This window comes from Mustelus asterias, chromosome 7 (assembly GCF_964213995.1).
Source record: "Mustelus asterias chromosome 7, sMusAst1.hap1.1, whole genome shotgun sequence".
Taxonomy (NCBI): Eukaryota; Metazoa; Chordata; class Chondrichthyes; order Carcharhiniformes; family Triakidae; genus Mustelus; species Mustelus asterias.
In genome coordinates this window covers 83,466,369-83,478,607 of record NC_135807.1, presented here as the reverse complement: position 1 = coordinate 83,478,607, position 12,239 = coordinate 83,466,369, and the positions used below count along the sequence as shown (strand labels likewise).

Genomic DNA, 12,239 nt, shown 5'->3' with positions numbered 1-12,239 from the left:
GTACATCACCTCACACTTTTCAGGGTTAAATTCCATCTGCCACTTCTCTGCCCAACTTCTTGCAACCTAAGACTTTCTTTCTCATTGTTAACCATCCTGCCAATCTTCATACCATCAGCAATTCTTCAGAAATTTCCATAAAAAGCCCATGCAAGCATATCTGGAATTTGAAAGAGTCAACAAGATTGCATTCAAGTGATGAGTGCGCACTTTAAAAGCAGAGCCTATGTATGGTGGGATAAGAGAACTAGTTTCGTTAGAGGAGTTTAAAAATTGCCTCCCCTACAATATTAAAATGTACCTTTTGGAACAAAAAGTTACCTCGGCAAAAGCAGCAGCCATGAAGGCTGAGGATCATGAATTAGGAACAAAGGAACATGCGGCTTAGGAGTAGGAATAGGCCATTCAGCCCTTTGAGCCTGCTCCACTATTCAACAACATCATAGCTGATCTGATTGTGTCTCAACTCCACTTTATCTTCTGTACCCCATAACACTTGACTCCCTTGTCTATCAAAAATCTGTCTAATGCTGCATAAATTTAATGATCTAGTCTCCACTGCTTTCTGGGGAAGAGAATTCTACATACTAAGGGCCATTTCAGGGAAAACATTTCTCCTCATCTCCATCTTAAATGGTAGGCCTCTTACTCTTAAACTACGTCCCCTGGTTCTAGTCTGTCCCACAAGTAGAAACATCTTCCTGGTATCTACCCTAATAAATCACCTCAGGATCTCACATGTTTCAATAAGGTCACCTCTCATTCTTCTAAACTCCACTGGGTATACCTGTCCAAATTTCTGCATAAGATTAGCCCCTCATCCCAGGAATCAGTCAAGGTAATTTTCTCTGAACTGCTTATTTTTTTCCAAATAGGAGCCCAAAACTGCATATAGTATTCCAGATGAGGTCTCAAGGCTCTGTACAGCTGTAGTAAAACTACTTTTATATTCCATTCCCCTAACAATAAATGCCAACATTCCATTTGCCTTCCTAGTCATTTGCTGTACTGCATGCTAATTTTTTGTGATTCATATAGCAGGTCATCCAGATCTCTCTGTACCACTGCATTCTGTAACCTCTCTCGATTTAAATAGTATACTGCTTTTTTATTCTGCCTGCCAAAGTGGGCCAGTCACATTTTCCCACATTAAAGTCCATCTGCCACACACATTGACTCACAGACCTCAATCACAGCAGACATAGGTCAAATGGTTAGTGTCAGCAGGGAATAGATAACAGGGAGGCCGAGGGGGGAGGCAATGGATACTAAAGAAAAGGGAATGAGGAAAAATGGGAAACCAATCTCCGACGCTGAAAAGAAGAAATGTAAATGGCACCATGCCCTGTCTGTTTTGAAAGGGGCAAAGTGGGCCATATAAAAGAATACTGCTGGCATGTGAAGAAAGTCACAGGCAGTATTCTAATGCAGCTCATACCCGCAGTCACTCAAATTGTAATCCTTTATGCAACTGAAAAGGAAGGCACAGAAACCTATCAGGATGCCATGTGTAAAGGGGAAATGACCAAAGAATCAGGAAAGGAGATGAACATTCTCCAGGATATAGGCTGTTTACAGACAGGGGAGAATTGAAGATTTCCCACCCTGTGGAAGTAGGACAAATAACAAAGTGATAGTCAAAGGACGAACTGGAGAAGGTATCAAGATACCATGACTGAGAACTCGGAGAGTCGGATCACCCTCACGTCTGTGTGGTGTAGTTGGGGGGGTGGGGGGGCATACACCTGTTATTTTAGTGGTGGGGGCAGGATGCCCCTCTTTCCTGAGAGGATGGTGACCCCTTGTCAGTGGGGTGGGTCACCATGTCCGAAGTGGGGGGAGGGGAGCCTCTCTTTCCACGTGGAAATCGGGGTACCCTTTTAAAATGGCACCCCGATCTTGGTGAAGGCAAGCTGGCCGGCGTGCCTCCCGTTATTTTTACATGCTAAAGGTGGGTGAATCCCACCTGTGAGGTGCTGCTAGTGCCAGCGGGAAAGACTCCAGTTTTTCCATTGGCGGCAGCACTTGGCTTTTTTTCCAGAGAATCGCAGCCTTAAGGTCTTAGAGGAAAAAGCAAAAACACAAAGCACATAAGTTGTCAACCTAGCTCAATAAGATTTAAATAAGATCTGATCAGAGTGGAATAAGGAAAAACTGAGAGATTTTAAGCTGTTCAAAGAACAAACTAGAGAAGAATATCAAGCATTCTTGCTAGAACATAAAAATATTTTTATGACATTCTTGTATCAGCAATAATAGACTTTGATTAAAGAAGGGGGTGAGTTGCTGCATAGAAAGAGTTCATTGCGAACTCGCTCACTCAAGGAGTGAATTTAAAAGATTTAAGTCCGGGTACTGAATAGGAAACACATCTAGGTGAAGAATCAGCAACTGATTAGGGCTTAGATTTGTCTGGCACATTCTTTGAAGACATCAATGATGAAAAGAATACAGATAGCAAGTCCAGAGAAGCTCCATAGTTAAATTCAATGCAAATGGTTGTAAAAACCAGGAAAGAGATAAAGAACAGCATCCCCACATAAAACCTAACCAGTAAAAAAGCCAAGTGCTGCCGCCAATGGAAAAACTGGAGTCATTCCCGCTGGCACTAGCAGCACCTCGCAGGTGGGATTCACCCACCTTTAGCATGTAAAAATAACTGCTGATACAAGGGTTTCCCATTTTTCCTCATTCCCTGTATATTTCTTTATCCCTTGTTTACACAATGTAATTCTGTAAAATATATTTTCCATTTTTTCCTGTAAGGTATGCCATAGTTCTGTAATTGTGAATAACAGATTTTAAGGATAACTATTTTAAAGGTATATTTCTGTTTTCAGGACTTTATTTTGAGTTTAAAAGCCTTTTTCAAAACATAAATATGACCAGACAACATGGCACCTTTCTGTGTTTGTAGAAAACCTGGTTAGACTTGGTTATCTCGAGAGCTGGCTACGACGAGTCATTAAAACACAAAGACTCCTCCAGGATCTCCAATGCATCTTCTGAAGGGTTCGGAGAGAACAGGAGACAGGGAAGGATTTCAAAGGACCTCAACATAATTAACTTGTTTGCCCGGCAGAGGTGAACTTAGAGTGAAACACACCATGCCGAGGCATAGGACACCACCAGCATGGGGGCCCTGTGTTGGCTGGTGGCTGTGGGGGCACTAATTAGAACCTAATAGTTCTGCATTGCCTGCTGATAGGCTCATTTGCTGAGCAATATTGGACACTGATTGGTTGAGTCCCCTTAGAATGTGAGGTTCAATTCGAGTCACGTTTTATTCAACCCCCAAATAAAATCCTGGGATTTGGATCACGGTGCGCACTGGCAACAGATGGGAAGGTGTGGATGTTGCAAACTCCCAATGAGATTTCAGAAGGGCAATTCCAGCAACGCAGGCAGCAAAAAAGTGCGACCATCCATTGCCAGCACTGTCGCTGATTTTCATTCCCCTGTCCAGCCTGCTCTAGGCAGCCGGAATATGAGAGGGTACATTTGGTGGAGAGGAAGTGGTCATCCAGACAACAAAAACAGCAACTTCAAATTATATAGCGCCTTAACAGAATAAAATATCCCAAAGCGCTTCACAGGACCATTATAAAACAAAGTTCAGTCACATAAACAGATGTTAGGACTGATGACCAAAGGCTTGGTCAAAGAAGTAGATTTTATACCAGAAATTAAATGAAGAAAGTGAGGGATGGAATTCCAGAGCCTGCAGCCAAGGCAGCTAAGGCATGGCCACCAATGTACGAGGGACTAAAATGGCAGACACACAAGAGGCTAGAATTAGAGGAGTGCATATGTGTTGCAAAATTGTGGAGCAAGAGAAGAGTCCAGAGAAAGGAAGGGGCAAGGCCAGGGAGAGATCTGAAAACAACAGTAAGAATTTTAGAATGAAGATATTGCCTGATTGGGTAGCCAATTGAAGTCAGTGAGCACGGGAATGATAGGGGAACGTGATTTGGTGTGAGTTAAGACATGGGTAGCAGAGTTTTGGATGTCCTCAATGTCCTGAAGGATAGAATGTGGGAGACCAGCCAGGAGTCTATTGGAATAGTCAAGGCTGGAGGTAACAAAGAAGTGAGTGAGAGTTTCAGCAGCAGATGAGCTGAGGCAGGGATGAAGTCAGGTGATGTTACAGAGGTGGAAATAGTCTTAGTGATGACACAGAGATGAGGTGCGAAGCTCATTTCAAATGTGACACCAAGGTTAAGAACAGATTGGTTCAATCTCAGACAGGGAGAGAGATGGTGTCAGTAGTTAGGAAACAGCGTTTGGAGTGGGGCTGAAATTAACAATGACTTAAGTCTTTCCATTATTTAATTGGAGGAGATTTCTGCTCATCTTGCAGGAGAAGACAGTTCATAACATAAAGGAAGGAGCCAAGACTGACCAAGCAGTTCTATTTTTTTCCATCTTGACTCTCAGGGGATATGAGGAGGGCTTAGAGCTTGCAGAGCAGCATGGCAGCCTCTCGAATGCTGATGGGGAGGCAAAAGGGTGAGTGGATAAATGCAGGGGCACAAGGATGCATCAATCACGCACAAGGCATAGTACTCATTTGTCCACTACTGGGTTTCCACATTTGGGATAGTTGGAATGACACAATAGAAAGTTCATAACTTTTCACTCTTTCGATTTATCCTCTCATGCAGGTCCTGGTCAAAATGAAGTAAAGATAGATGGAAAGATTGGGGGTCAGTCAGCTGGATTCTCAGAGGGTGAAAAGGTCACCACCTTGATGGATTGATATGCTGGAGACTGCGAGATCCTGCAGCTATCTCCAGCGGATTCCAGGAAAGATCCTGAGGTGTATAAGTTCAGTGCCACTGTGACCTTCAACTGATACAATGTTCAGATGGGCCAGCAACTGGGCAAACAGCACACCTGCCTGATTCGGAAAGGGACTTGTTCTAATATGTAAATCAAGGTCCTACGTGGCTGTAGGATAAATGCTGCATGCAGAATGGGCAGAGAATATCATGACCTGACTCTCAGAGCCTTAGCACTTGATTTTTGAGATAAGGGGGTATTCTCACTGGGGGCAATTCTCCCATCCCGCTGCATTACAAAAATAGCATGGCAGGCCAGGAAACTCTAGCGGAGGTTGTTTCCTGCGCTTCCCCGCTGGGCACCACGGCCTCTGCGTTCCCTGGCAGCCAGATTTTCGGTATGGAGCTGTATAATTTATTTAAATGGCCAATAACATACGATTGTAATGTGGTTCGCAGGTCTGGGACTGAAGTTTCCGAGCCCGCTAGCCTCCTCCCCCACCGTGCCAGGGGTGATTCACTCCAGCAGGGTTTAGTAAAGCTCCCCACTTGCAGGAAGCTGGCAGTCTCATCCTGCTGGAGTGAATGGGGGGCAATCGAGGCCCCACAGAGGGTCGGGCACCGGGGAGGTGGTGCCCCCTGGGCAATGCCACCTTGGCAGTGCCCAAGGAGCAAAGTGCCAATGCCCAGGGGTCATCTTGGCACTGCTCACTGGGCATAGGGCAGTGCCAAGAGGGCGGGGCTGGGGGGTCCTGCTGCCACCTTGCATTGGGCTCAGTTACAGAGGGAGGGAGGTCAGCGATCGGGGCTGGCCATCAGGATGGTGTGGGGGGGGGGCGGGGGCTTTGGAAATCAGGAGAACCGGGGCTGCGAGGGAAGGGGGGGGGGGGAACATTGAGGCGGTTTGGGGACGGGGGGTCAAGGCTGGCCCAGGCATGTTTGAGGGCCAGCGATCGGGCTGTGGGGAGGTGGGGGGATGTCGCACAGCCAGCGATGTAGGGGTCATGGGGCTAGCCAGTGATCGGGCTGGCCAGCAATCAGAAGACCGGCAGACAGGGGCCACTACGCAATGCGCTGATCTGCACAATGATCAGCGCATGCGCAGTGGTCTGCTCAGCGCTGTGCTGCCGGCCTCTCCAGTGGGGATAGGCCCTGCCCCTGGTTTTTAGAGTGATTCATGCTCATGCACTCTGCAGTGCACAGAGTGTGTGGAGATTCATTTGGAAACTCCCACTGAAAAGAACAGTGGGATTTACTCCAGTTTTTACACAAATTCGACACTTTGAATTTTTCTGGGAGAATTTCCCCCACTATGTGGAATTGTGCACCCATCATGTATTTATGCAATGTAAAGAAAACCAGTTGTTGGGTAAGTGTGTCTTTCCAGTCGACCATCAGTAAATAAAGGAGAAGTAACATGAGATTGAGTGATACATGAAATAATTCCTGGGTCATGCTATTATTTATCTAGAAATGGGACAGAAAAAGTGTATTTCGAATTATAGGCTATGTCTGAATTGCTCGTGGCAATGACCAGCAACACTGAACCTGCAAAAATGTCTAACATGAACATTAAAAAAATGATAGTGGTCTTGATATTACCTGGGAATAGTCTTGACTTTGGTTTACAAATCTGTGCATTGGAGCCTAACAGCAGGACCTAAACTGATGTTCCTGTGTAATCCTGAGAAAATCCTGGGTTGTCAGAGATTCCATCATTTGGATGTGATGTTAAATTGGGGTTCTGTCCACTTGTTCAGATTGATATCAAAGCTTTCATGGGATACGTGGAAGGATTAGAGCAAATTAACCTATCTTCATTTCAATTAACATCACCTCACAAGGCTCATCTATCTATTCAAGTGCAGAATGATTGGTCATTTTAAGGACTTTGAATCCTTTTCTGATGCGTTTTTTAAGTTGGCTTTGATGATTAACCTGCTCAGTGGCAGTCTGGAGACTGTTACTCAACCAACTCACCTCTTCCGTACATTGCGTTTGAGAACACCCAAAACTCAGTCAATGAATCCTTTATGGAATTGCTATTTGGTAATCTCCATTGGTTTGCACACACCATGACAGAAAAAAATTATGAAATGGGCATTTACATGTTGAAGCGTGAAACAAGTTTTACAAACAAGTTTTCCTGGGTTAATGCTAATAGATTTGCAAATCATAGACACCACACAAATAAAATGGTAGTCACTAACTTGAAGTTGCCTTGTTAAATCCTACATTATACAGGATTATAAACTCTAATAGCTAAAAGAAAACCTCGAGTTCTTTAAGAGTTAAAGGAACTTATCACGGGCGCTCAGAATAATAGCTGAATTCAATCCATTATCATGCTTACTCTGAACATTTTAATGTATTGTACCTGTTGGTTCAGCAGCTGTATTGACTGAATACTGGACTTCAATCTGTTATGCATGTCTTCAATAGTTGCCAGTTTTTCCGCGATATGGCTCTTCTGTTCATGCCTAAATGCAAAAGGTAAAGAAACAATTCACTGTCCTTTGTGAATACAGCACATTGGGGATTTTGTTTCCTTCAAATTTGTCTGGAAAGAATGTTTTTGAAAATGTGATTTACTGCCAGCTCTACAGACAAGGACTGGCAGCAAAACTGCCTCCTGCAGGCTATCAGGTTTCTTACCGGTTACAGAAATCATCTCTTAGCTTGTTATTTATCATCACTTCATTTTCTACAGGGAGGGTGGAGCACAGAATTTTCTTTTCTCTGCAGACTTGACTAATGTAACTGTTGAGTGATTAAGACAAACAGAGGCTGCTGTTCTCAATTAGTCCTTACAGGAGTAAAACAGTGCCTTTGTATGTTGGGAAATTTGAAAACCGTTAAAAGATTTTCAGTTTCCGATGTGGACAATATTAAACAGAAGGAAAAGCAGAATATGCTGAAAATACTCAGCAGGCCTGACAGCATCTGTTGAGAGAAGAGGAGAACGAATTGGCTGGAATTTGTTCCAGTGATGTGTCCCTCCCCCAGCACAAGTTGGAGAAGCAGCAGGAACAACTTGTCACTTCTGAGGGAGAGGCTGGATTCAAATCAGTGCCCGCCAGGCACTTCACTGGCCAGTGTCAGGCTCCCATGAGATCAAGCCCCCAGTGGGTCAGCTCCTGAGAGCTTCCGGTCAATCAGAACATGTTCATTTTGTTTGTCTCTGCACAGATGCTGCCATACCCGCTGAGCATTTCCAGCACTTGCTATTTTTAAAGATTTCCAGCATTTGCAGTATTTTGCTTTAGGAATATTAAACAGATGTCTTACCTAGATCACTTAATGTTATCTTCTTATCTTGGGTGTTATGCTTAATTTAACCAAGTTAACAAAATGTTAGCAACAGCAATATAATGTCCCTAATGTATAGTAAGACATTTTCAAGTTCTTTACATTGAAAAGAAAAATAAACAGGGCATCAACAAAAGTGGAGAAATGAAAATTGTGACAGTTGGGATACAGGATAACAAGCACTGTTGAAGAGGAGGGCTTTGAAAGCATTAAAGCAGGTAGCTACGTAGTTTGAGCTACGCAGGAGGTTCCAGACAGGAGGATGTGTGGCTGAATGTATGAAGTGGAAGGGAACAAGGTGAAAATGATTAAGTAGTCTCTGTTCTTCATTATGTACTTGTTTTTGCACTTTTATTTCACTTTTGTTGCTTTTTACTCATAGCGTTAGATAATATTGTTGGGTTTGTCCTCCATTTTTACTGTTTCGGCTTTTTATCCCTTTGCAAATACGTTGCTTCATTATTCACAGTGTTTTCTGGTTTTGAAATTCCACCACTCAAAGCGAAGAGGATATCCTCTGAGGTTTCCAAATATACTTCAAAATTAAGTCAAGGAATAGGCTTAATGAAATTATGGACAGGAATTACAATTCAAAAATTTGGACTGACCCATGATCTGGCACTGCAGATCAGCCTTTGCCAAAGACTGGCAGGTGGTGATTATTACTTCACCTGCAAGATCATAGCTTTAAAATGAATCTCTTCAGGCATGGATGAATCACCAGCTAACCTCACAAACTGGCTAAATTATCTTATAGAACAGTACAGCACAGAACAAGCCCTTTGGCCCACGATGTTATGCCGAGCTTTATCTGAAACCAAGATCAAGCTATTCCACTCCCTATCATCCTGATGTGCTCCATGTGCCGATCCAATAACCGCTTAAATGTTCCCAAAGTGTCTGACTCCACTATCACTACAGGCAGTCCATTCCACACCCCAACCACTCTCTGCGTAAAGAACCTACCTCGGACATCCTTCCTGTATCTCCCACCATAAACCCTATAATTATGCCCCCTTGTAATAGCTCCATCCACCCGAGGAAATAGTCTTTGAACGTTCACTCTATCTATCCCCTTCATCATTTTATAAACCTCTATTAAGTCTCCCCTCAACCTCCTCCGCTCCAGAGAGAACAGCCCTAGCTCCCTCAACCTTTCCTCATAAGACCTACCCTCCAAACCAGGCAGCATCCTGGTAAATCTCCTTTGCACTCTTTCCAGCGCTTCCACATCCTTCTTATAGTGAGGTGACCAGAACTGCACACAATATTCCAAATGTGGTCTCACCAAGGTCCTGTACAGTTGCAGCATAACCCCACGGCTCTTAAACTCCAACCCTCTGTTGATAAAAGCGAACACACTATAGGCCTTCTCTATCCACTTGAGTGGCAACCTTCAGAGATCTGTGGACATGGACCCCAAGATCTCTCTGTTCCTCCACAGTCTTCAGAACCCTACCTTTGACCCTGTAATCCACATTTAAATTTGTCCTACCAAAATGAATCACCTCACATTTATCAGGGTTAAACTCCATCTGCCATTTTTCAGCCCAGCTTTGCATCCTATCTATGTCTCTTTGCAGCCTACAACAGCCCTCCACCTCATCCACTACTCCACCAATCTTGGTGTCATCAGCAAATTTACTGATCCACCCTTCAGCCCCCTCCTCTAAGTCATTAATAAAAATCACAAAGAGCAGAGGACCAAGCACTGATCCCTGTGGCACTCCGCTAGCAATCTGTCTCCAGTCTGAAAATTTTCTATCCACCACCACCCTCTGTCTTCGATCAGATAGCCAGTTACCTACCCAATCAGCCAACTTTCCCTCTATCCCACACCTCCTTACTTTCATCATAAGCCGACCATAGGGGACCTTATCAAACGCCTTACTAAAATCCATGTATATGACATCAACTGCCCTACCTTCATCAACACACTTAGTTACCTCCTCAAAAAATTCTATCATATTTGTGAGGCATGACTTGCCCTTCACGAATCCGTGCTGACTATCCTGGATTAATCCGCATCTTTCTAAATGGTCGTAAATCCCATCCTTCAGGACCTTTTCCATCAAATTACCAACCACCGAAGTAAGGCTAACCGGCCTATAATTACCAGGGTCATTTCTATTCCCTTTTTTAAACAGAGGAACAACATTCGCCACTCTCCAGTCCTCTGGCACCATCCCCGTGGAGAGTGAGGACCCAAAAATCAAAGCCAAAGGCTCTGCAATCTCATCCCTTGCCTCCCAAAGAATCCTAGGATATATTTCATCAGGCCCAGGGGACTTATCGACCTTCAGTTTATTCAAAACTACGAGTACATCCTCCCTCTGAACATCTACTTTCTCCAGCCTATTAGCCTGTAACACCTTCTCTTCCTCAAAAACATGGCCCCTCTCCTTGGTGAACACTGAAGAAAAGTATTCATTCATCATCTCTCCTATCTCTACTGACTCCATACACAAGTTCCCACTACTGTCCTTGACCGGCCCTAACCTCACCCTGGTCATTCGTTTATTCTCACATAAGAGTTAAAAGCCTTACTGAAGCATTACTGATAAACATTTTCATTTATTCAATATGATATGGCATGCTGTCGGGGATGGAATTTAATGTCCGCCCCCTTGGTGAGTTTGGTGGTGAAGGGGCATTTAAAAAGATGGCAGAGTGGTGGGTGGGAGCCCACAGCCTTCTTGCCTCTGGCCTGATTAAAATCTATGGGTGGGATTTCTCATAATGGTGTGTGCTGACAGTACAGGCTTGTGTAGCAACACAAGTACAATCTGCATCCATAAGCCAAAATAAGCGTTTGAGCCCCTCAAAGAAAGATTTGAATTTATACACTGTCTTTCACAATCTCAGGCATCGCAAAGCTCTTCACAGCCAATGACATACTTTGGAATTGTAGTCACTGCTCTAATGTAGGAAATAGTCAATTTATGTACAGAAATTTGCCTAATTTCAGTCTCTCTAGCACCATTCAATAATCATGGCTGATTTGTATTTCAACCTCATTTAGCCACCATTATTCCATATCCCTTGATACCAGCACTGAACAAGAATCTATTATAGATTCATAGAATTCCTACAATGCACAAGGAGGCCATTTGGCCCATCTGCACTGACAACAATCTTACCCAGGCCCTATCCCCGTAACCCCACAACTTTAACTTGCTAATACTCTGACACTAAGGATCAATTTAGCATGGCCATTCAACCTAACCCGCACATCTTTGGATTGTGGGAGCAAACAGGAGCACCTGGAGGAAACCCGTGCAGACAAAGGGAGAATGTGCAAACTCCACACAGTCACCCGAGACCGGAATTGAACCCAGGTCCCTGGCGCTGAGAGGCCACCGTGCCGCCCACAATTTCAGTCATAAGAATATTAGTGATCTCTTATTAACACTGGTTTGGGCAGTTGATTTCACTAGTCTTTTTGTGAGTGTGCGCTTCATGATTTCACTCCTAAAAAGTCTAATTTTAAGGTTATGCCCTCTTCTGGGTTCCCCAATTGGATCAAATAGTTTCTCTGTAGCTGCCTGATCAACTTCTTGTAAACACTGATTAGATCACTCCTCAACCTTCTAAATACAAGTGAACACAAGTCAAGTTACCCTGTCTTCACAACTTAACTGCTTAATATCATTCTGCTGAATCTGTTGTACCCCTTCCAAACCCAATGTATCTTTCCTGGGATGCAGTGCCCAGAAAAATAAGTAGTACTCCAGATGAGATCTGCTCAAAACTCCATACAACTGGAGCATAACTTCCTCCCATTTGGATTGTAGCCCCCTCGAGATAAAGGCCCACATTCCATTAGCATTTTTGATTGCTTTTTGTAGCTACCCAAGCCATTGGGTATTGTTACTGACTCTGTGCTGAAAGTATCCAGTCCCCACTGATTAGTTCTGCGATAGGCTCACAGGAATGTGCTGAGGCTCTGAATGGAAAAATGCCTTCACTGAGCTGTTGCATGGTTCGTAGCAGCTTGCTGAATATCGTTATCAGTGGCCTTGGAAAAGACAACAGGCCTCTCCTCTCAGTGACAGATGCATGGATTCTAAAACAATTTACGAAATGGAGTCAATAGGAGAAAAAATTGATTACACATGGATTCATTGAAGCGTGGCTATCTTAAAAAAG

The 12,239-nt window shown here is 43.9% G+C and overlaps 1 protein-coding gene across 1 annotated transcript in view; it reads right to left on the bottom strand.

The window, feature by feature from the left end:
- The window catches only part of LOC144496130 (uncharacterized), a 92,727-nt gene that overhangs the window by 4,203 nt on the left and 76,285 nt on the right, over positions 1–12,239 (bottom strand). Inside the window, exon 7 of the mRNA XM_078217114.1 lies at positions 7,159–7,261. Within this exon, the coding sequence (XP_078073240.1) occupies positions 7,159–7,261 (103 nt within the window). The remainder of the gene's footprint in view (positions 1–7,158; positions 7,262–12,239) is intronic.